Source organism: Merops nubicus, unplaced genomic scaffold (assembly GCF_000691845.1).
Source record: "Merops nubicus isolate BGI_N331 unplaced genomic scaffold, ASM69184v1 scaffold1751, whole genome shotgun sequence".
Lineage (NCBI taxonomy): Eukaryota > Metazoa > Chordata > Aves > Coraciiformes > Meropidae > Merops > Merops nubicus.
Genome location: NW_008587387.1, coordinates 14,914 through 41,318, shown reverse-complemented (window position 1 = coordinate 41,318; position 26,405 = coordinate 14,914). Strand labels below are relative to the sequence as shown.

At 37.8% G+C, this 26,405-nt stretch overlaps 1 protein-coding gene across 1 annotated transcript in view; it reads right to left on the bottom strand.

Moving 5' to 3' along the window:
• Positions 1 to 26,405, bottom strand: part of RASA2 (RAS p21 protein activator 2) — a 49,971-nt gene that overhangs the window by 10,207 nt on the left and 13,359 nt on the right. The window contains exons 4-13 of the mRNA XM_008948881.1: positions 25,915 to 26,009; positions 19,808 to 19,884; positions 11,169 to 11,252; positions 9,154 to 9,226; positions 7,875 to 7,951; positions 6,413 to 6,511; positions 3,705 to 3,861; positions 2,326 to 2,474; positions 895 to 1,009; positions 398 to 472 (exon numbers count right to left, since the gene is read on the bottom strand). Of these exons, the coding sequence (XP_008947129.1) occupies positions 398 to 472; positions 895 to 1,009; positions 2,326 to 2,474; positions 3,705 to 3,861; positions 6,413 to 6,511; positions 7,875 to 7,951; positions 9,154 to 9,226; positions 11,169 to 11,252; positions 19,808 to 19,884; positions 25,915 to 26,009 (1,001 nt within the window). The remainder of the gene's footprint in view (positions 1 to 397; positions 473 to 894; positions 1,010 to 2,325; positions 2,475 to 3,704; positions 3,862 to 6,412; positions 6,512 to 7,874; positions 7,952 to 9,153; positions 9,227 to 11,168; positions 11,253 to 19,807; positions 19,885 to 25,914; positions 26,010 to 26,405) is intronic.

Genomic DNA, 26,405 nt, shown 5'->3' with positions numbered 1-26,405 from the left:
GAACTGTTATCTTCTGGTAACAGGCAAATGTCAAGCAAAACTTCAATGAAAAGTGTTGTTAAAGCAGTCCTAATTTGGTACGTCATCATCTAGATTCTGGAGCACAGAACGTAAGGTATCACAACACCCAACAACTTAGTAAGAAAGACTGCAGGATTCTGTTCAGTTTCTCCTCACCATCCTATTTTCTGTTGGACTTCTCCTTTGCTGCTTTCACAAACAGGAATAAGAAAAAACTTTTCTTTTTTTTTTTTATTCTGAAATCAGAGAATTATACTGCTACTGTAATTTACTAATTTTTTTCTTTTTTTTTTTCTCCTACAGAACTACCTTTTAAAATGTTTTTCTATCAGATTTTGAGAAACTTTAAATTAGGAAAAACAGACAGGAAACTCACCATATTTATTTCTACATTATCCCCTTCTCTTAATTTGATGGGATCTATTTCACAGGGTTTAGGAGACTCACATATCTGAAACAAACAAAATTATAGGAGTTCAATTTTTCAAACAGAATGCATGGAAACGCATCTACTGAGAACCAGATTCTGTCCTAGATTCAGAAACTCTAAATAAGTTCTAACCATCCATAACAGCATTCAATAACAATCCTCACTTTTGTGTGTGCCTTTTCACATGGATTGATTACATAAAGCATCATATGGGTAAATTCTGCAATGTGTTAGAGGCTGGAGTGACCATCACTGACTTGTCTATTTTCAAGCATCTGGAACATAAGTAACAAAAAGCAGCTTCTCCCACTGAACTTAACCAATTATTGCTCAATTTAACTTTTCTCTAGAATTCCCCCACCTGAGTGATTACTACCACACAGAGAGGTGAAAGAAGAATGCCTACCAAAGAGACAGGATACCCCAGTGCTATGACAACCTACCTCATCAATAACAGGTTTCAGAGTAACCTTTAAATAGTGCTTCCCCACTATTTTCATCATTTCATCTACACACCGAGTTGCTAATGAGTTGCCTCTGAAGACTGTGTTTGCTTCTCTGTAAGAAAATAATTGATTTTATTTGAACAGGGAACAAGAAAGAAGCTCAGCTGCAAAACTGGATCAATACTTTCTCTAATTTTTTTTTTTTAAGAAACATTTTTTTCATATATTTCACTCAGGAATTCCAGAACTTAGATACCCAGCTTGCAATGGCACTCAAACAGAAGAGGATAAACAAAAATATTATTCCAGCTGTTACCAAAACCAGGAACATAAACAAAACTGTAAGGAAAAGCCTATGAGATTCCAGAGAAGCAAGTTATAATCCAGTGCCAAATGTAAGACACAATCACTACAGAAATTTCCAAAACAAGGAAGATTTATACCTCATTAATATACAATTCTTCCTCTAGTAGCCCTGGTGAAAAAAAAAAATCTTAGAGCTACAATAGATAACATACTGCTACACTATAGTAATAGATACTTTAACCAAAACATATTTAGTCTAGGGTTATGCTTTTTATGCATTATAACTGTTGAAGAAAACTGAGAGCCAGCTGTGCAAAGTAAATCCTTCTAATCTCAGAGATTTAGTTTAATCTTTCTTTGTTACAGTTCAATTATAACAGAAAGGAATGCCTGTACTACAATACAGTTCAGAAAATTATTTTCCATGAGTCAGCTCTTTCTACACAGTTAAATTGTCTCACGTTATTTAAATCTGCAGAAAGCCAGCTCTGAAATGAACCAACTTGTAGTGACAAACACAGGACAAGACTCAGCACCTCAGTGGCCACTACAAAGGTCTACTTCACTTCCCTCCTAACCAGAGAGCTGCAAATTCACAGGCTGTACAGGGCTACTTGAAAAAACTATTGTGCTTGCTACTTTCAAGGCATGCAGGAGGATACCTACTTACTTAAAAGGCACTTTTGCAGAAAAAAGATTACCTCTAATTTATATCACATAACAAAGGAAACAGGATAAGTCTTGCTAATTCAAAAAATGTTACGTACCAATCTAAAATGTACCAGTAAAGTTTGAAGAGTGACCAAATTACGACATTTTAAAATAAAAACTGTGTGCTCTTGGACACAACTTTAGACTGCTAGCTTATGTTTAGCTGTATACCAGCTCCAAGAAAATTCTACCAAATTTTACCAAATAGCACACAACCATTAACTCTCTCAGCTTCAATACGACTTTAATGAGTGTTTTTATTAACTAGCATTAAGAAATTAATGTGTTTAGGTTTACATAATGAGAGAAAGAAATGTGACCTGTGTACTTATCAGTGCTGTATCATGAAGCCCTTTGAAACTCTAAGAATACTTTAAAAAGGTATGACATCACTAAACATGCAATACATACTGGGTGTCCTTCAGATCTAGTTCTGCCACTGCAGCAACAAATGGAACAAGCTTATGGTGGTGTAGCAACAATCGTACAAGAGGCAAAACAGCATCACACTTGTCTCGACAAACTTCACTCAGTATGTAAGCAGCAGATGCAGAAATTGGCTGTGAAAGCAAAATATGAAGTAATGAGTGAAGCAGCTATATGTTCATGGGTTTGGCAAAGTACAGATCAAATCTAACAAGACTATAGACACAGCTTCACAGAAAGTTTCAACATTTGCTGTATAACATGGCAATTGAAAGTTTCCATTCTATAGAAATACTTTGTTGAAAACTGCTGTCACTTTTTCAATACTTGACATTTAAGAATGAAATTCAGCACCTACTCAACCTTCTCATTCTCCCTAAAGGGTTTAGAATATGGCTTTCTCACAAACCCAAATAAAAGACAATAAGCAACTGTTTTACTACAATGTCTTGTATCTTTACAGGACTTTTAAAAGTATAATCATACCACATGAAAACACAATTCTTGCACTAGTAAAGCATTTGTGGCCATTCTACAATTGGGGATTTCAATACAAAAACTGATCAAGGTAAGTGACTATTGACTGCCACTAGCTACATGCTCAGCTCTTCCTGAATTCTAGTGAAGCAGTATTTGAACATGGACTAGCAAAAATTTTAGTCGCAATCTGCTTCCTCTCTACCTTTCTTCTCCTCCACCAGTACTTCACCAACCCTGAAATGAAGAAAGGCTATAAAAGATCCATGAATATAAAGCTTAGTTACTATAACTTGATTCCCATCTCAATGTTATGCTAACCATCTACCACACTTCCCTCTGTCCCCAGGTCCACATGAGAAATCCAGTCATAGTGATTAAAATACTAGGTAAGACAGAAGCAATTCAGAAGTGGAATCAGAAATACATTCTGAAACAGACTATTGTTAGTAAAGGTGGTTATCTGTCCCTCCAGTGCCAACAATGGATCAAGGTCCCTGAAAAAACACTAAAAATACCCCACTAAATGCAGGGAGCTGATAGCAGTCAGTGGCAAAACAATGTTGAAAAGAGCAACCGATGAAAAGAAAGCATTTTATCTCTACCAGTAACACAGCACAAGTTATTTCACTATCTCTGCTGGTTCTTCTAAAATAGGAAGAAAATACTGGTAGATGGAGCAAAAGTAAATTCTCTATTAGTTGCTCATCTTATTGTGACAGATTAATTCATGCAAAGTTAAAAAAAAAAAAAAATCTTTAGTTTTGGTTGAAACTGTCCACTTAATCTATGTCCTGACCACTGAGCTGAATATTCACATTGTTTCACATAGGATTGCATAATTCATTTTAAGTTTTCATTTTAAAAGAAATTTTCAACACAAGTACCTGAATCTCTGATGATTTTACCAGTAAGTTTCTTAGAGAAGCATAGTATTCAGATGGAAGTACACAGTCTTCAGTATAACAGATATTTAATCTAAGTGATCCCAGATCATCAGTTTTAGAAGACTTGTTTCCATTTTCTCTCGGTTGAAGTAAGTACCTGAAAGCAACAAGGCAATTCTAGAATAGAATCATAGAATCATTAAGGTTGGAAGACCACTAAGATCATCAAGTCCGACCATCACCCAACACTACCATGACCACTAAACCATGTCCCCAGTTTCCACATCCACAGGTTTTTTGAACCCGTCCAGGGATGGTGACTCCACCACCTCCCTGGGCAGCCTGTTCCAGTGCCTCACCACTCTTCCAGAAAAGACAATCTTCTGAACATCCAATCTAATGTAAAATACTAGATTCATATTTCATTAGACTATTTCTACAATAAAGCACTGTATCACATTTAATTATTTCAGAATACATAAACCGAGTGTGAAAAATAGCAATAAAATTAAAAAAAATTTTACACAAAAAAACCCAAAGGAGCAGCATTTGATGCACCATTAGCACATAATGAAACATATATTTATTTTCTCAAACCTTTCCAAACAGTGAAATGGGATATACTTCTCATAGCTCAACTGGGATAGCAAGAATAGTGAGAGATTATGCTGGACCTCTCATTTTACATCTAGGTTACATTTAGGGTGCTGGACTTTACAGATAGAAATTCTGGTGTCAAGAATTTAAATGGCATAGTCTGAAAACAATAAAAATACATAGTGTTAACAGGATGTGTTCCTAAGAAACAAGTTTAAAAAAAAAGTGGTTTTTTGCTACTCTCAATACAGAATACATTAAATAATCTGTTTTTGCTGTAGTTCATCTGTATTCCAGCAGGAGGTGCAGCCCTACAAAAACTTTAACAGCTCTTAAGTAGTCACAGGATAGTTTCAACATTCAACCCAACAAACTGAAATCATATCTTCAAATATTCTTTTACAATCTCTTTTACTTGTATTTCTACAATCAGAAGATCAGACTTTTTTTAATAATCGGATGCTTGCCCATTCAGGTGTGCTAATATAAAATAAAACTGATGCACAAGCAGAATCTCTACTTGAAAGCATGACTATTAGGCTTCTTTTCCCAATATTTCTTACTACTGATACTGTTTTATCTGCTATACCTCACCTGTGTTCACAAACATTTAATGTAAATTAGTGATAGTATAAAAAAAATTCAATTTATTTTAAATCACAGAACTGGTTTTGTACAGCAGATCGTAACTGGACATGAGAATGTTCCAGACAAGGTGTGCCTAGGAAGTAATATTCATAGAATCATAGAATCATTTAGGTTGGAAGGGACCTCCAAGATCATCAAGTCCAACCACCGAACCACCAGAGCTCCAAAGTCCTCTGCCAAAACAGAATCTGTTAGGGTTGGAAGGGACCACAAGGATCACCCAGTTCCAACCCCTCTGCCATGAGCAGGGACACCTCCCACTAGATCAGGCTGCCCAGAGCCTCATCCAGCCTGGCCCTAAAGACATAAACCTCTCTGTTGATGCTTCAAGTGAACTGGACATGAGTCAGGTTAATTAAAAAAAGCTGTATGAACACAATACACGGGTAAAGAGTCCTCCATCCTAATACAACCTTTCTCAAAGCAGGTTAGCAGTGGCATGTCATTATGTTATTATGGTCATACAGCTTTTGATCAGTTAGAGCACTGGCAGAACAAGCCTGTGTCTGCAATGCACCACGTAAAAATAGGAAATAGTGACACAAGCATTTATTATGTTTAGGATCATATTCAGACACTAAGAGTTGGTCTTTGACATATGCAAGACACTTGGAGACTGAGGTGGGTCCATGCAGCACAGTCAGAACAGTTCCTGGCTAAGACCTGCTTCCATTAAGTTCCTATTTACCCATTTCTTTTTTATGTGTTTTCTACTTCTCCTCCACTCTTTTCTTTGTACTGAAAGGTTCATTAATGCAGACTATGCGACACACTGAAGCATTAGAATCTGTTGTACTTATTTCCTGCCACTAAGAATTTGGGACAATAAAGGGGCTAAAGATTAGCTCCTGCTTGCAAGAACTTGAGAAGGGAGGTTGCTGCTATGTTATAAGCAGAGGTCGGTCTTTCCTGAATTCCCTTCATACCTGCCTTTCCAGATTTTAAATTCCGGTGCCTGCTCCCCTGAAATGACACTGGGTTGGTTCCAGAAGATATTTTCTGAACCTCCCAAGGGAGCGGAAAATAATAATAAAAAAAAGGGGCCATACTTAATGATTATTTTTAAATAAACTCTCAGTCATTCCAGAAGTCTGACTTAGGGATTTAATGACAAGTGATGCAACTCTGAGAAGTTCCATCTTTGCTGGTTAGGCTGAAAAGCACAAAAGATCATAAATCCAGCAAGCTGACTGGAGACAGTTATGGTCAGTCTTCCATTTCTTCACTCTCCACACAGTCCCCTTCAACACATGAGCTATTCTCTGTGAGTGGGCAGACTGAAGGAAGAGAAGAGCTAAATGTACCCTCTGGCAGGGTAAATTTATTGAGCAGAGCAAAACTCCAGAAAGACTTTTTACCTAGAGTACAATAGGAAGACATTTTAACAGACAGAATAAAACATTTCCTTTGCAAAGGAAGATCTGCAAGACAAGCAAATTCACTTCTGAGCCATCATTTCTCACCATGCTTGAAACGAATCATTTCTTAACACCTTCACAGGAACTTTAATTTCTCCTAGAAATATGTCTTGTACCAAATTTCCATTATTCCATAGGTCAACCCTGAAAAAAAGAACATTGCTTAATTTCTTTTCTCCCAGAGAGAACTGAAAATCTTCAAGTTAACAGTAACTGCCTTACAGCACTAATCCACATGCATGCAGGCAGAAAATGTTAAAAGTCTCATTCCATTCTAATTAAAACAAAAAAAATCAGATGAGTGGTGTATTAACAGATACAGAAACAAACAGTGAAACTTTCACTCACAGCCTCACAGACCTTGTGTCAGTAAATAAGTGATATAGGCAATATACACATATTCTGAGCAGTCTTCACCCCAAAAACTGTGCACATTTCTTCTTGGGTAACTCGAATGAACTTTCTACCCAACAGATTTACATACGTCTATCTAATGGCTAGAATTTGGCACACTGTAATGCCACACATGCATTGGCTTTTTCCAAACAGCAGCTTGTATGCTTACAACCTCAAAAGGAATCACAGATGCCAGACATGCACCTTGGTCTTTTTTCTATTACTTCTTACCTCTCTGACATTTCTGACAGACAGCAGTTATTAAGAAGAACAAAAAAAATTAATACTAGAATTCCTGGGGCATGACTGTTTTTCTAAGTACATTTGCATCTATAATGAAATACACAATTATAACTAAGGTATTCATGAATCTAATAGTTAAAAATGCACATATCTAGTTCTCTAATGGCTATTAAAAATAACCACTAATTTATTCTTCTGATGTCTGTTAGGCAACATATGCTAGCCCTGAAGACTTTCTGCTGTTCAGCATATTTGGTTCATCTATGTGCATGAGCACAATAAAGAAAAGAAGCCACGCCCAGGGGCTCTCACCAGTTCTGTGTAACATAAATACAGACAGACATGCTCCAGGGGCAAAGGAGCAGAAAAAGGAAACATACTTTGCACTTGGAATTTGCAAGTGAAAGAAGCAACGTGAGTTCCTCTAAGAAGCAACGCAAAATTTTTAAGAACCAGATAAAAGAGGCTTTTCCCTGTTTTCATAAAAATGGCAAAACACATTTGAAACCATAGACTGGCATCAGGTATGCTGCTATCCTTCAGCACAATTTCTATTGCCAATATTCTCCCCAAACTAATATATGTTGATAGGAGGTCCTCACACTTCTTTACTCACAAGGAGAGGAAACAAGTTTAAGCTCCTAGATACACTCCCTCATTAATTACCTAAAAATTAAAAACCCTCATATTCACTAATAAACACTAAAAAAATTGAGTAATTTTACGTATTAGAAGGCTCTTTTCTGCAAGTCTGATCAGTAATTCTCTGGAGTTACACTAAAATAAGACATTTCTTTATTGTCTTGATGATCAAGTACTATGACTTATTAATGATAAAACAAATCACTTTGTAAGCTACACAACTTACCTGACTTCTAGTTTCTCAATATCTTCTTCTTCCACCTGAAACTGCGACTTCTTGGTGTAACTGCTGGACCTGGTTACCTGAAAGCAAATTCCTCCTGTTTTTACTGTTGTATTACAGATGTCAAAAAAAAACCAAACCTACCCCACGCTGGTAAATAGTTACTGTTCCTTTTAAAAACAAAGTTCAGTTTGCCAAATAAACTGCCTTTTGACAGAAAGGTGAAAAATGGGCCAAGAAGAGTTCAGAGTAGAGGCTCATGAGGGCTAGCTGGTATCCAAGGGCATTATAGCACAGATCTATTAGAAAAAAACAAGAAGGGAGTAGGATGTGAAACAACAAGAATTTCTTTGGATCCAGCACAAGCCCCAAGAAAGCACTGAAGTTTGTACTAAGATGTTTAAAGAAACAACAAATAAGAATTCCACTCTTCTTGCCCTCGTTATAACACAGTTGTAACTACTTATTTAAATTTTCCTCATTTCTTGATTGATTGCATTGTCAGTGTAACTCCAATAAACCTTAAGTCATAAAGTTATCGGAGTGGTTTGGACCACATTTTCATCCTAATAACTTACTTCTTAGGAAATTACACTCTGTTAAGCAAGTCAGCTGAAATGGATGCTATACTTTGATACCTATTTATGTATAAATAAGGAACAATTTCTTACAGAAGTCCCACAGCATGACCAGGATCTATATAAACACAGGAAATTATGATACATTTTGAGTCCTATGCAATAGTTGTACTACTTCACCTCTTACCTAAACATGTATGCTTACAAGTTGTTTTTACTATACAGACTAATCAGATGAAAATTCAAACTTGTCATTTGCTTATTGTAGTGTAACTCCTGTAGGATTGAAATAAAACCCTAAATAACAAAAAAGTTAACATTTTTTAAAAATAAAATAATACAATTAGCCTTTACTGGGTATAATTGTTACTTATTTTACTTGAAAAACATTTAAATTGAATTCCACCGGGTAGGTTAAAGTTCTCAGAACTGATGTCAACAGAGTTATAAAGTGACTGAAGAAAATTAATTACCTTCACATATGTGCTTATGAGGAAGTAATTTTTCACATAGCAATTGAAGGGAATGCTGTTGTCTGGCAGCCTTTAATCTGTCATTCACTTACATTTGAGAGGCTAGTTAAAAACTTTTCAATTTGCTTTAAGAGAGCTTTCTGCACTAGGTACTGCTATGCAGCTTGCTCAAAAACATTTGAAGGGTTGCATAAAATAGCTAAACAGACAGAATATCACACAAAAAGTTACCTCAAAATAAAATGTTTCGTTAAACTGCGGATTGCTTGTTTTCTTCTTTACTTTGGTCTTCTTTTGGTCATTCCTGTTCCAATGTGGTAAAATTTTTTACCATAAACAACTTAAACACATAATTATAAAGACATTCTACTGTCAAGAAGGACCCATGCATTTCTGTTAAAACTTTTTACCATTTTAGAGATCAGTCTGACCAATGAAGAAAATATTAAAATGAGTTCTTTTTCACAATATAGTTTTAAAAAATAAAATTTCAAGTGCTGTATCAGGTTAATCATGCATCTGCCCAGCTCAAAGCTTCTATTTCAGTTCACTAATGAGTATAACTTACACATATCAAGAAAATTTTACCAACAATTTCTAAAGCATTTCAAACTTAAGTCTGCAAACAGTTTCTTTACCACTGCTTGCAGTTTAAGAGCAAACCTTTCCTTACCTTTTTCAACTGCCAATTTCTGTTTTTCCCACCCTCTTTTGTTGGGGAAATACCCACTACTTCTTTACAGACAGAGGCTTACACCAAGCGACTAAATGTTTTCTTTGGAAAGAATCACTGCCAATGCTAGATGCTATACAGCATAGGGTCAAACAAAACAACTGATCTTCACTCCTTCGTGTTTTATATAGGTAATTTTAATTTTTTTTTTAATTTTACATGTTTTATAGAACAATACAGTCGTAGTTAAAGGACTACAATAGTATAAAAATGCTTTTGAAAATAAACAAAAAATGTGGGGGGAAAACAGACAAAGAAGAGAAGTTGTCCTATACATCAACTAAATGTTTTCAGGCACTGGCCATATGAGTATTCCTGCCACAGTACATGAGTCACACATGCCTGAGAATGGAAAATCTTAACCAGGATCTTCTGTCAAATTTGCAAATATATTCCAGTACCAACAGGGTAAGTATTTTGTGGGACCAACATGCACCCAGTTCAATCTGTATCACTGTATCAGACAGGAAATACATGTCAATTTACTTATTTTCGCAATCAGCAGCATGCTTCCTAGGTATAATGGTCAAATCTCCCTAGTTCTCTTTAAGAAAAAAAAAATCAACCCAACAAAAAACAAACCAAAACAAAACCAACCAAAACAAACATAAAAAAGCCCACCAAAAAACCAAAACGAGAACTACAACACAAAAGACCAAAACTCAACCCTAAAAAATATGTGCTCATGGAAGAAAAAAAAATGCTCCATTCATTCAGACCTTACTTGAGGACAATCCCTCCAAAGCCTTTAAAACACCCAAGTTTGCTAAAAGATATTTTGGTACTATGTTCATAGTGGCAATTCTTCAGTATTGAATAAAGTAGATAAAGGCTTGATGGTGCAAAGAAACCAACTGAAACCCAGCTTACTTTAAATGTTACCGGGCAAGGACTTGGAGATAGTGGATGTACAGGACATGGGATTTTTCTTAAATTAAAAACATAAACATTTATTCGGGATTACCGGTCCAAAAAATTAAAAAAAAAAAAAAACAAAACAACAACAACCAACCAAAAACATTCAAACTGTAGGGACTTTGAACACAGCATCCTGAAGGTGCTGGCATTAGAAAGGTCTCACCAGAACCTCTAGTCTCTTTCTTCCTCCCAAATGCTAAACATCTGCTGTGAAAAAACTCACACATTAAGAAGAAGAAGGGGCAGAGGAAGGAGACTGAGCAATTGACTATATCATCCCATACAGGAGTTTGACAAAAATTAGTAGGAAGTACAGTGCAGATATTAAGAGTACAGTACAAAACTTGAGCAGAAAGAACTGAGTCACAAGTGGTTCTTGACCAGCACAGGTCATTCAGACAGACCAGATACTTCCATAGTCTTTAGAGTATGGTAGGGAAGGGGGAGAGTACAGTAGCAATGGAACATGTGATGTACACAGAAAGCATTTTAAGATTTTTCTATATTTTAAAGATTTTGCTTAAAACCTATGACTTTCTTTTCCAGTTTAAGATCATAACATTTTAGATTCATTAATCTTATACTAAAATTTTACCTGGAAGGCCCCACAAGAGAGATTGTTGCGTAAGGGTCACAATTCTGTCCATTTATAAGAGGCAACCCATGGCACTCCTTTATGCTACAAGGAAAAGGCAATCAACAGATCAGTGAAGCAATGCCTCTGGCTTGAAAAAATAAATGAAAAAAAAAATAAAAAAGAAAGGATTGTTAAGTCCTGCTGTATTACACTCTGACACACACATCGATCCAACATAATTTAGGCACATGAAGTAGATCATAGCTACTGATCTCTGGATGATAACACAAGGTAATAGTCAAGTGTACAGTCAGACTTAGGGGGCTCTGTGAGAAAAAAATTCTTGGAATTGCTTCAGTAAATGACATTTCGGTATCACACATACATGGCAAAATCTTAAGTCAAATGAACTGCTATGCTAGGGGAAACTGCAGACTTAACTTTAAAATTTGATTTCTCAAGGCCCATAAAAAGTTATCTGGCCTCATCCACATGGCATCAACTACATTTGGAAGACATTAAGTTGGATTCAAATCTTTTGTTTCGGCTAACTACATTCTGAGCTGAGTAACCTGAGAAATGCAAAGTCATATCCTGAAAAGTTATTCAAAATTAAGCATCAAAAACTATTATTAAATAGTCCCAGCATGTCTAGAATCCATCCATACTATTCAGCCACGAAGAGAAAATCAGTTTACCTTTGAAGCAGCATTTGAAGTTTATTTTGAAACTATTTTCATAATAGTGCATTGACCATGGTTAAATAGCCCTTTTAAAAATACTGTTTTCTTCCCTAGTTCATACAGTAAGTTGTTAGCAGGTGTTTTACAGGTACACAGGCACACTGTTCAACACTTCTGATACAAAAGGGATGGGATGGTTAGAAAGTAATGCTCATGGGGACAGAGTCACAATTTCTAGACCTTTCCTGTCAGCTCGCAATCTTTTTGAATCACCACAGCAGCAACACCCCTAGAAACAGAGCTGAGACAGCAAGCTGACTAACCTTCAGATGCTGCTCACGTGTACGTATTAACTATAACTAGCTGCAGGAACAGAAGTAAAGCAAAATGGTTTGTAAATTCAGAGCAGAAATCAGACTTTCTAGTAAAACGATGCTCTAATGTAGCCATGCACACTGCAGTATTAAGAAACATTGAGCAGATTACACAATTTCATAAAGAAGACACGAGATCCAAATGTTATATTCCTCTTCTCTCTTTTGAAAATAATATCTATTTAAATAACATATTGCAGGTATCTTAAAGTAATGCAAGTAAGTTTTGGTTACCATAATAAGCCAGTTTGAATAAAATCCAAAACCTACACAACTTAAGGAGAAAATAGACTTTTCTGCTCTAAGATCATATAAATAATCAAGTAAACGTTCTAATACTGTAATGTGGACTATTACTACTAAGTCGTATAGCTCAAGTTACACAGCAGCAACAGTAGCTATACACTGTTGCTAAGTAAATGCTTCCTATACTGTAGAAAAACAGTTAAAAAAATAACAAGAGTTGCAAAGAAACACTGAGAAGTGAGGAAACAACAGACACTAACGCTCCTCTGCTGCCTCAAAACTCCACCCTGTTTGAAGTATGCACACTTATAAATTAGATTGTATTTCCCTCCCTGAAAGTCCCTTTGTCTCAGTCAGTTCAGGGAACATTTAGTGCTGAAACCACTGCACAATCATTTGTTATTTTTCTTCCAGTTTTCAAGCACATGGCTTTCAGCATTTCAAATAATTTTTGAATCACAATGAACCCTACAGTGATTTCAAACCCACAATTTAAATGGGTTCTTGAAACATCCATTTGTTTCATAAGCACTAATTGATTCCTCCTCCAACACACACATGATATAGAAGAATGGCAACAAAATTAAACTGTCTAGACTTCTCAGTCATTTGGGGTATCTGATCTGAGGTTGCCAGGACTTGATTCTGTCAGACTATCAGGCATTTTGTAGCACTAAACATACTGTCTCTGCAGCTCCCAAGAGATTTTTGGTTTCAGGTATGAGTGCTGAGTGTACCCATAAGTTCACCTCAACGTGAATCTCAGGAAATTCATGGCAGATGGATCAAATCAAACACATCTACATAGAACTCAACTATTTTAAACAGAACAATACAATTTCTCCTCCTATAGCCTCTGTTCACCAAGCTCCTGGATTTCTCTAGCAGAGAGACACCCTACGGAAAGCAGTTTCCTCCCCTACGCACAGAGTTTGTCACTCCTTCTTTGATTACTGCATGAATAACCTGCATACTTGGCATAATGATCCTGTGCAAAAATGTCTATTACCACTATCAGCAATTTCTGGGTTTTCAAGTATTCACACTGTAAATACATAAAATTGTTTCTTTCAGAGTTGAAGTCATGTTAGAATCATAGAATCATTAAGGTTGGAAAAGGCCTCTAAGATCATCAAGCCCAATTGTCAACCGAACACTGACCCTGACCACTACACCATGTCCTGAAGTACAACACCTACACATTTTTTGAACACCTCCAGGGATGGCGACTCTACCATCTCCTTGGGCGGCCTGTTCCAATGTCTCATCACTCTTTCATGAAAGACATTGTTCCTAATCCAATCTAAACATCCCTTGGCACAACAACAAATGAGCCCATTTCCTCTCACCCTATCGCTAGTTACTTGGGTTTAGAGACCAACCCCCACCTCACTACAACCCCCTTTCAGGTAGTTGTGGAAAGCAATAAGGTCTCCCCTCAGTCTCCTCTTCGACAAACTAAAGAATCCCAGTTCCCTCAGCTGCTCCTCATAAGACATGTAAAAACATGTTAAAACATGCTTGTAAGACATAATAAACACAGAGAAGGCAAGTACTACCAGCCAATAGCCTAATTTGGCAAGAAAGTGTTCAAGAATTATCTGCTTCAGAAGCAAATATGCAAACAAAGGTCATGCAAACTTAGTTTTTACAGACTCCCAGACAGGAGAGCTGCAAGCATTTATTTTCTAAACGTGCTACTATACATGCCACTGTGGTTTTGAAAAAGAGCCCACATTGAGTCAGCAGTTAACCTATTGCATTATCTTTTTCCCCTCTCCTCATTCACACATTAGAAAAAGAAACAACTAGTATCGGAGGAAAAAAAAATAAAATCAGAAGTGGTCTGTGTATTTGCATGAAGTTTAACAGGAAGCTTCCAACTAATAAAAAAAACCCAAAGGTGTAAAGTCAGGGCCTAGCATACTGCAAGTGGTCTCTAAGGTAGCTCATCACTAAAGGAAGACTAACTTTATGCTTGTATTTCAAAAAAGTGTAAGGGCTTCATTTATATAAGATAAGCAACTACAAGCCTCTATTTTACTTTCTCCAAGGAAAAAGCTGTATTTCAAGATCATGTTTTTAGAATGGTTATACAACCTGAAAGCCCTAGCTGGCTTCAGAATATCCCAACTTAAGAAAATTGAAAATAAATTTAAAAAAATTTTGTTTGTTTTATTCCCTCCATGGCATCAAGTAAGCCCTGATCAGTCACTTTTGGGTCTATCTTGTACATGACCACTTTTGTCAACTTGAATAAAAGAAGGAAACTTCTGATTTTTAAGAAGTGATAGGTTTGTTTTTTTTTTCCCTGTTATCCACAGCTTTGCTGAAATAGAACCCTAATAAGGATCTAAATGAAAAACAAAACCAGAAGGGGGCAGGCAGGGAAGACAGAGGACAAAAAGGAACATGAGGAATCACATTCCTCATTTTGTTATACGACAACTGACCATCCCTTCATCATATGCAGTAACATTTATCTTTACAAAATCACATTATTTTCCCTAAAACCTCTTGTTTGGAAAAGTTGAGCTTACTACACATACTAGCATGAGAAATGAAGCCTTCCTCCCTCACACATTGGATGTAAGAGGTTAATATCATCATTACCTCTTTGTTGTCCAAATCCTTAACTTTTAAAAATTGTTTCCTACTGGAACTACCATCAGTTTTAAAATCAATCTTCACCATAAAACCAATCTAGAAGATCAGCAAAAATACTTCCATAACCATGTCCACAGAACCAAAATAATATGGATTCACCTTCTAGTCATGTCTAATCCTATCACTTTGGTTCAGCCACAAAAAACAGTGATGGGGGCCTGCAGATAATGCTCAGAACCACAGCCCTTGAATTACTTGCTACTGTCTGTGTAATTAAGATCATTAATCTTGTGTTGTGAAAGTTATGGCTACTATTTTTCATCTTTGTACAATTTCTGGACTCTCGGGGAATACAAGATGTAAATCCATTAGAAACTAACCTATGCACAGAAGCCAGCATAAGCATCTAGAATTCTCTCATGCTACAAAAAAAAGTAACTGGTGAAAAGCTTCCCCAACTCATTACATTAACAGGTTATTAATTTGGACATGAAGCAAAACATGGCTCCTAAACACAAGTATTATAGCCCCTGCTTTAAGAACTACTTTTTTCCACAACTTTTTTTCTTTGGCCAGTTCTTTTTTCAGTTTTGGACACAACAAGAAGTGGCAGGGACAGATATATACATATACACCAAATTTTATTTTTTTTTTAATTCAGTCACAGTTCTGCTACTTCCTCTCTTTCAGCTTTGTTAAAGGCGTTGCTAGTACAATGACTTCTCAGGGCCTGGTGACAAACAAAACAGCAATAAGTGGATCACTTACTAATTATCCTTAGAAATATACAAAATAAGCAGTTTTTTTTAAAGTTTGAATTTTCTATTAAAGAATCTTTTGTATTTTCTGTAAGTCCCTCATACTTTTGATATTAAAGTGTCTCAAAAATGCCCTTACATTAATTTCTGCAATACTATATGCAGTTAAAGATGTCTTATTTATCACACTGTCACAGGTACATTAAAAAAAAAAAAAACATTTATGTACAATGTATTACTTAAATAGCCAATTATTTCAAAGCTACCAGCACACGTGATAAACTAAAAATGTTCAGTAGCATTTTAAGGAACTTCAGTGCATTTCATAATCTCAGACGAAGACAAAAGTCCTGATGTAATACTGCAGTGTTTAATGCACAGCCCTCTCTCACATGTCAATGAGTGGGTGAGTACAGCAACCACCAGAGAACCCTGACTTCCTTTTGACCATTTATCTCCATCATAAAGAGATCCTAAGTGAGGGCAGAGTGAGTAACCCACTTCCTACTTAAAACTGCAACCTACAACAGTAACTTTCTAAAGCAATTCTTCTTTATCATATGAAAAATCCAAACATGTTTTAAAAATATTTTAAAAATTATTTAACTTAGACAAAAGTGCATGTATATATATAAAAATATGTATTTATATATAAAATTAAATAATTACATCCATCAGAAAGTAAAGTTGGGAATAAAACAGCAAGTCATGAAGCTCCACTGAGCTTTTGGTAGTGAATAGTTCATGGGTGAAAAGCCATTCTAATTCTGCCTTGTGCTGCAAGCAGGCTACAAAAATAAGAGCAGCAGGACTCCCAATAAACCAAGCTACCATCTGCTATACAACTAGAAACACAGTCAGAATTATCTTTAAATTATAAATATACATTGGTGTACAGCAAGTTTCCATATCTCACCTGAATCATTGGCCTGCAGTAGCCACTTAAACATTACCAGTTTCATTGGCTTTGTTCTATGACAGAACTAGCTTCCCTTTTCATAACAAGTAACAGAAAGCCAAGAGATTATTTTTCTAGGTCTTGCTGCAACTAAACTACTCACCCTCGTTTAGATACTTGACATAGAGAGGATGAGTGCAATCTAAGCTTCCTAATGAACATTATATTAGCATATCTAACAGTGTAGTGGTCTTCCCGTGCTCCCTGAAGCTGATCTGAACACGAAGCCACTGAGACAACAAAAAGACCATACACCACCTCCTTCCGTCAGTTTTACAATACAACCCATTCTCTCATACTAAATTATCAGAGAATACTTATTAAGATCAGAAAAAACCCCACCATAATAACTAAATAAAACCTAACAAAAAAACCCCAAAACAAACAAACAAACAAACAAAACCACAACCTAAACAAACAAAAAACCCATCAAAACTCAAAGAAATCTCACTCTCTGAATAAATGTGTCAAGGAAGAATGTTGGAAAGAAGAATTAAAGAATCTTACTACCTTTTGATTTTTTAATCTTTGTTTTCCCTTAGTCTGTTTAACCCCTTGTCTGTACCCTTTTCTTCACATGGCCTATCCCACAACCACTTAGGACAAGAGCAGAAAAGCCTTTATTTCTTTCTGAAGCACTGAAACAAAAAAAACTACAGTAGGCCTGTCTTGTTCTCCTCAACCTTGTTCATGCTGGAAATATTAAGAAGAGTCACAAGAGAATGCTGTCAACCTCACAGAATCTCTGCAAGTCACTGGCTTCCACTGATCTGTTCAATGAAAGTGAACAGTCTCCCAGAGGCAAGTAACATGGAAGGCTGTGAGACTTCTCCAAAACAAAGAATAGGATTTTCTTCTAGAGAGATCTTCTAATATACCCATATCAAACATTTATGATAGTGTCAAAATATTTTTGTATAGCTGTATTTGCATTGGCTTCTTATCAATTTCTGGCCTTAAATGTATTGCTTAATAACACATAAAAAGAAACAGAATGATCAGCTCTGATAGATTTGGGAAGAGCAACGGACATCATCTACTTAGACTTGTGCAAGGCATTTGACACTGTCCCGCATGACATCCTTGTCTCTAAGATGGAGAGACATGGACTTGATGGATGGACCACTCAGTAGATAAGGAACTGGCTAGAAGGACGCACTCAAAGAGTTGTGATCAATGGCTCAAAGTCTAGGTAGAGACCAGTGACAAGCACAGTTCAGAGTTCCTCAGGAGTCTGTTCTGGGCCCCGTGCAGTTTAACATCTTTGTCAGTGACACGGACGCTGGCACTGAGCACACCCTCAGCAAGTGTGCCAATGACACCAAGCTCTGTGATGCAATGAAATCACTTGAGGAAGGGAGGCCATCCAGAGAGACCTTGACAGGCTTGAGAAATGGGCCAATGCAACCTGCATGAGGTTCAACAAATCAAAGTGCAAGGTCCTGCACCTGGGTTGGGCCAATCCCAGGCACAATTACAAACTGGGAACAGAGTTGGGTGAGAGCAGGCCAGAAGAAGACTTGGGGGTGTTGACTGGCAAGAAGCTCAACATGTGCTGGCATTGTTCTCATTCAGCCCAGAAGGCCAACTGTATCCTGGGATGCATCAAGAGGGTTATGGCCAGCAGATCAAGAGAGGTTATTCTCCCCTTTCATTCTGCTCTTGTGAGAGCCCATCTCAAATACTGAGTCTAGTTCCAGTGTCCCCACTATAACAGGGACATAGACCTGTTGGAATAAGTCCAGAGGAAGGCAACAAAGTTCATTCAGGGGCTGAAGCATCTCTATTATGAGGACAGGCTGAGGGCACTGTGATTGTTCAGCCTGGAGAAGACCTTTTAACTGCCTTCCAATACCTGAAGGGAACCTACAGGAAGGCTGGAGAGGGACTTTTCACAAGAGTGTCCAGCGACAGGACAAGGGGAAATTATTTTAACCTGAAGGAGAGTAGGTTTAGACTAGATCTTAGGAACAAGTTCTTTAGTACAAGGGTGGCAAGACTCTGGAACAGCTTGTCCAGAGAAGCTGTGGATGGCCCCTCCCTGGAGGTGTTTAAGGCCAGGTTGGATGAAGCCTTAAGCAACCTAGTCTACTTGAGACACGTCCCTGCCCATGGCAGGGAGGTTGGATTACATGATCTCTAGGGTCCCTTCCAATCTATGATCAGTATATGTGGAATTTTGGTCTTCTGTGGCTAACATCTGCAACCTGTATATTCATACTCCCAAAGCCATCACATAGGACTATTTTCAAATACAGTAACACAAGAGTACAGACCGGTTAGTATCTTCCAATATGTTTCATTCTCTGCTTTTTCTTTAACATTGGTGAAATCAGTCTTTTCTGAAATAACATATACCAAAAATTCACTGTTTCTTTGAGGCTTTTGGACATCTAGTAATGTATTTACACTTTGGAGTCAAAATTAACTCTGTTAGTGAAAACTCCTTAAGCCGCTGTTACAAAATTTTACTGAAATGTGGCAATGTTACACTGCTCCAGAACAGCAACTCCTGTATGCTGTATTTTTATAAACATTCCTTATCATGGTTAACCATGAGAAAGTAATTCTGAAGCAAAACTAAAAGTGAATTTTTGCATACCAAGCCAAAATACTGCTACTGGAAGAGTTTCATGCTGTTCCAAAACCACTAGCAGCAGCTGAACTCTGTCAGTAACTGGTCTTCAAGTTCTAGCAGTCAGTTGCAGTGGGAATTTCTACCTTTTTCTCCAGAACCAATTCAACTGGAATCATAAGACACTGAACTAATGATACTAGATAGCCACAGTAGTACAGTTAAAAGCCTACAGTTAATGCTTTGAGAGCAATAAAGATAGCAGTTGTGAAAAACTTCTGCACAAGTTTCCTAAGCATACGCCCACTCCCTCAGCAAGGTAAGCTCTAAGGGAAGTCATATAAAAAGAAAAATGTTACTGGTACCAGGATGTGCAGACATTCAGTATTAAGAGAGGCAAATCACACAATGTTCTAACAAAAAGCTAGGCATTCAAGGATTAATGTTTTTTCTTACTGTACTACTAGTTGCTGGCACACAGATCCATTATCTGTTATCAGTTCATTCAGTTTTAATTCAAGGTGAACCTTTCCCTGAAAAAAAACAAAAAAAAAAACAAACAAGAGAGAAACAAATAGTTTTAAAAGCCTGTATTTTAAAAGTGGTGATTAGAAAGATAACAGTTTACAGTTAGAAGCTATTTAAGGTAATTGCAATATATCTACTTCAAGTAAATCATAGAATCATTTTGGTTGGGAAAGACCTTTAAGATCATTAAGTCCAACCATTAACCTAACATTACCAAGCCCACCACTAAACCATGTCCCTAAGCACCTGGTCTACACATCTTTTAAATACCTCCAGGGTTGATGGTGACTCCACCACCCCCCTGAGCAACCTGTTCCAATGCTTAATAACTAATAACCCTTTCAATTAAGTTTTTCCTAACATCCAACCTAAACCTCCCCTGGTGCAACTTGAGGCTATTTCCTCCTACTATCTGTTACTTGGGAGAAGAGACTGAGCCCCACCTCTCTACAGCCTCCTTTCAGGTAGTTGTAGATGGTGATAAGGTCTCCCCTCAGATTCCTTTTCTTCAGGCTAAACAACCCCAGTTCCCTCAAATATGTATTTTAAAGCACGTATCATCCAAGTTGAATATAACCACCACATTTGAACTTTGAGTAACAATGATAAACAGAATTATCCTCAGCTGCAGACAGAACATGAATGGGTGAAGCCTCCAGATGTAACACAAAAAACATGTCTTCCAGCATAAGGAAGTACCAAAAGCCAAAGTCCCTTCCAGGTTTTTTGTCCTAAGCATGGGATGAACTCTTGAACAGACAGTGAATTTATGAGTATTCCAGAAGGTTCTAAAATGTCCTTGGACTCTGAAGGCAGTTATGTCTATTTAAAAAAACAGAGTAGCACACAGTAGCCATAACCAGCTAACATCCAGCTGTGAAATCCTGTCCATCCCACCAGACTGAAGATGATTTACAAATGTATTATGCATCACAGTGCAGCTTTCAACTATCTCATTAAGTCTGCTGATGTAGTCATGCAACAGTAACCACAACCAAAAGGAGAGGAAAAGGTAGCAGTCATTGCTGAACCTGGCTTCCTCCTGTTCTTTTTCCAATATGGTAGGCTTTTTTAAGAAAAAGAATCCATAAATGATGGCACAGCATGGGTTAACTTCAGAACTCACCAAGGGCCAGCCTACTCTACCTTCTCAGTAAAAGGCTCCAAAAACTTCAAACCACGATATGCAACTTAATCGAGATGACGAAAAGTTGGTACTATAACCTTGCTCCAAACAGAATCACAGAATGGCAAAGGCTGGAAGAGATCTCTGTGGATCATTTAGTCCAACCCTCACTGGAAAGCAGGGTCACCTATAGCAGGCTGCCCAGGACTGTGTCCAGGCAACTTTTCAGTATCTCCAGAGAAAGAGTCTACACAGTCTCTCTGGGCACCTGTTTCAATGCTCTGCCCCCCTTGAAGTAACGAAGCTTTTCCTTATGTTCAGATTGAACTTCCTGTGTTCCAGTTTATGCCCATTGCCCCTTGTCCTGTTGCTGGCACCACTGAAGAGAGTCTGGCCACATCCTCTTGACACCTTTTACATTTTGATAATCATTGGTAAGAACCCATGAAGAACTTGATATTCTCTTCTTAGCCATTCCTCTTAAGAGAGATGCCCCAGTCCCTCAGTATATCCACAGACTTCTGTTGGACTCTCTCTAGGAGTTACTTGTGTCTCTGTGGTGGGTTAACCCTGGCTGAGCACCAGATGCCCACCAAGCCACTCTATCACCATCCCCCTTTCCTCTTCTTCCTCTGCAGAGCAAAAGGGGAAAGGAAAATAAAATGGAGATAAAACCCCTTGTGGGTAAAAACAAAGGCAGTTCAATGGAAAAGCAAAGCCAAGCAATGCTGCATGCAGAAGCGAAGAGGAAAAAACCCAAAGACTTATTCTCTGCTTCCCATCAGCAGGGGATGTCTGGCCCCTTCCTGGGAAGCTGGGCCCCAAAACACATAGCAGTTGCTGCGGACGACCAAGGAGTAGCCCACCTCCTCACCCCCTCCTCCTCCTTTGTACTACCTTTATAGCTGAGCCAAAATCACATGGTGTGGAACATCCCTTTGGTCAGTTCAGGTCAGCTGCCCTGGTTATGTCCCCTCAAGCTCCTGCCCCCCCCCATTCCACTGGGGGGAAGCCTTGGTGCTGTACGAGCACTGCTCAGTGGTGGTCACAACATGGGTGTTACCAACACCCTTCTAACTCCCAGCACAAGAGCACTGCACCAGGAGGGCTGCACTGGGAAAACAGCTCAGCCAGACCCAATACAGTCTCTTGAACTGGGGAGCCCAGAACTGGACACTGTACTCCAGATGTGGCCTTACTAGGGCAGAGTAGAAGGGGAGTGGAACCTCACTCAACCCACTGGCTGGACTCTTCTTAAGGCACCCCAAGATAACATTTGCCTTCTTAGCCCCAAGGGCACACTGCTGGCTCATAGTTAACTTGTTAACCACCCGGACTCCAAGGTCCTCCATGGAGCTGCTTTCCAGCAGGTCAACACCTAACCTGTACTGGTGCACTGGATTATTATTCCCTGGGTACAGGGCTCTATGCTTGCCCATGTTGAAATTCATGAGGTTTCCCTCTGCCCAACTCTCTAGTCTGTCCAGGTCTCACTGAATGGCAGCACAGCCTTCTGGTGTGTCAGCCAATCCTCCTAATTTTGTTCCACCAGCAAACTTTCTGAGGGTACAATCTATACCTTTATCCAGGTCACTGATGAATATGATGAACAAAACTGGACCCAGTACTGGAACTTCACTAGCTACAGGCCTCCAACTAGACTCTGCTCCACTGATCACAACCTTCTGAGCTCTGTCATTCAGCCAGTTCTCAGTTCACCTCACTGTCCACTCATCTAACCCACACTTCCCAAGCTTAACCTAGAGGATGTTATGGGAGACAGTGTCATAAGCCTTACTGAAATCAAGGTAGACTACACTCGCTGCTCTCCTCCCATCTACCCAGCCAGTCATGACATTGTAGAAGACTGTGAAATAGGCCAAACATCATTTTCCCTTGGTGAATCCATGCTGACCACTCCATTTTTATCTACACATTTAGCAATGACCTCCAGAATAAGCTGTCCCATCACCTTTCCAGGGACAGAGGTGAGTCTGCCTGGTCTGTGGTTTCTTTGGTCCTCCTTATTGCCCTTATTGAAGACTGGAGTGATACTGGTTTTCTTCCAGACCTCAGGCACCTCTCCTCTTCTTCAATCTTTCAAAGATCATGAAGAATGGCTTAACAATAATAGCTGCCAGCTCCCTCAGCACTCATGGGTGCATCCCATCAGAGCCCATGGATTTGTGAGTGTCCAGCTTGCCTAAATGACCTCTATCCAGCAGCAAAACAACAACAAAAATCCAGCTAAGATCAAACACAGAGCAGGTGCTTTCTAAAAATCAAAGTACTTCTATACACTTGCAGTGGCTGGGGAGAGGCCACTCTTCTGCCATAAACACTTGAAAAGAAATATTTATCAGCTTTCTTTCACCAAAAACTTACATTAACTCAAGCACACGGTGCTTTTATTCTGATGAACTTTTAATCACCATCACTTCAGACTACCTATATGTACAGATCTGTGGAATTTGGATTCTGCATAGAGAACTACTGGTCTACAGCTTCTGCATTTCGAGTGGACTGTGACCTAGAGAAGCCCAAAATTTATTACAAATAAGGCAGTTTTAGATAATGACTGGTCTGTTTATTATCCCACATCCCCAGCTCAGTTTTCTTTTGTAGGAATCAGCAAGATTAATTCTTGGTAATTCCACAAAAGACAAGACGTTGCATTTAATGTACTTATTCTAAGCCTTTCTAGAAACTGTCAGTGTACCTGATACACAGGCACCTTATACCAAATTTAGCATGTATGAAAAATAGGTCACTCGTAGACAGAAAGTACAGTGTTCTAGAAACAAAATTTAAGGCAAAAAAAAAAAACAAAACCCACAACCAACCAAGCAAACTGCAATGTATCCTGTATATAACAAGCATATAACAAAACAAATACTTCTAAGCCATCCTAGTGCCTTGCAGTCAGCATAAATTCTGGAAAATACTCACATGGAGGGAACTAGAGGAAAAAACATCAACTGCATGTATGGTGCCATCGTAAGGAGACAGCACACCCAAAAACCATTCCATCCTCTCCCCCCCACCTACAACTGTTATCTAGCTTTATAGAATCATAGAATTATTAATGTTGGGAAAAGATCTCCAAGATCATCAAGCCAAACCATCACCCAACACTACCACAACCATTAAACCATGTCCCCAACTGCCACATCCACACAATTTTTTTGAACACCTCCAGGGATTGCGACTCCACCACCTCCCTGGGCAACCTGTTCCAATGCCTCACTACTCTTTACTGAAAGAAATTCTTCCAAACTTATATAAAACATTTGATGTACTTTTCCTGCACATACACTACGTGAAATTGTGTTATTTTCAGCCATGTCCCACCAGTAATCTTAGGAATCTCCTATGAATACAGTTTAGTAAGGTATGGCACATTCAAACCAAACAGATGTCAACTAAATTTGGCAAATGGGAACTGTTCTCAGCTCTGCTTTTACAAATTTCATAGAAAAAGGAAGCAGGTCAGAAGAGAAACCTAGCTAGGTGTCCTAACTCAAGGATTAACATGAAAGGAACACACCTTAGCAGAAAATGTCATCCCTTTAAGGGAAATGTCATGCAGGAGATTTACACATCTCTCAGCCATCGAAAAGTATCAATAGAGCTTACATGTAACTGTGAGCTACAAAATCACGAAAAACTAAAACCTTTTTATTTCCAATATGTACGAAATTGCTAAATTCTATTAACATAATAATTGATTTTCTTATTTACATAGTATTATGACAAAAAGTAATCTTTCATTCAGTAAATTTTTCTGACCAAGAAAAAACATAGCAAGCATGACAATATTTAACACAAAGCAGACACTGCATTTCAGTTTATATCTGGAAGGGACATCCTAGAATATTCAGCGATTAGAGGGAAGAATTGGAAACAGAATGAAACAACTCAAAGTTGGGTTAGATAATCCGTAGGTCCGTTCTAACTGAACTATTCTGCTGTATTCTACCCTAACTGAGTGAGGATTGATTTTCAACAGATAACAGAAAGTGGTATTCAGACGTTTTGAAAATCTGTCTTCAGGTAAGGCAATCACATGCCCTCCTATACACCTAACAGCTGCATGCTAAACTTACAGCTCATAGATGCTAGAAAATAACGTGACTTTTTTTTGAGAATTCTGTGCACGTTCACCTCTTGTAAAAGTAGACAGGGTTCTCCCTATACAGAGGGATTTCCCAGTTACTAGAAAAATACAAACACGCCCAAGTTCAACACTTTTGACCTTAGGCAAATCGGAAAAAAGTATTAAAATCTAGTAAACTGTTTATCACAGCAACAAGGCTAAGAGAGTCAAGAATGCTGTTCTGTTTTCTTCCTCAAAACAAAAAGATAATCGCTGCAATTTTCTCATTTTTATGTATTACTAGAAGAATCATGTCAGGAGAACTTGAACCACAGACCAAGCTAAAACTCTGAAGTGCAAGTTACTTGATATGGAATGCAGAAAATACTTCAAAATAAGATAAATGAGCACAGCACAATTTTGGACACTTTAACCATTTCATATCACATAACCAGTCATCATTTCAGATAACGCCAAAACTGACTAAAAAAAAAAGATTCAGTAGTTCCCTAAACCATCCCCTTGTCTCAAGTACATTGCTCCTCTTGCAAAGATTATAGACATCAACTCTGTTACAACTTTTCCCACACAGCTGCTTCAAGACTTCTGCCAGTTTTAAGCACCAAGAGGAAAAACACAGCCAATGTAGAAAGGCAGCATATGCATTATTCTCTAATCAAGCTGAAAGACAACTGTCTCACAAGAATTACAAATGCTAACCTCTGTCTCCTACAGCTCAATATAAACTTCTACCATCACATGCACTTATCTATATTTAATTTTAAAAATGTAAATGCTCAATTTAATAGTTACCTGAACCTCCAAATTAGAATCAACAGGTTGAAGCATAAACCAGTTCTCTTTTCCTGTGTAGTTGCATAAATCTTCTTTTTTGATTGCTACCTTTCCTGGGGGACAGGGGCAGGGAGAGATTAAGTACCATTTTCATCTGATTAGAGCAAGTATTTAAATCAATTGTAATTTTTTTTTTTTAAATTCTTGCCTTTAGGGGTTTTTTTAAGATGATGATGCTATACAAAAACCTTATGGAAACAAGGAACATGAAGCATAGGTAAAGCAGAAGAATACCTTATATAAAGCCAAATAAAATTAATTATGATGTGTTATCTTTGATACCACTAATAACAAGATTACGTAAAACAAAGAACACGTTTGTGGCTGGAAATAACATAATAAAGATTTGAGAGAACAGTAACAGTGTTGAAGAATGTTTAAATACAAAACTGAAGGTATATGCCTTTTATTCTTCTGCCTGATATTTAGAGCTATTATTATACCAAATT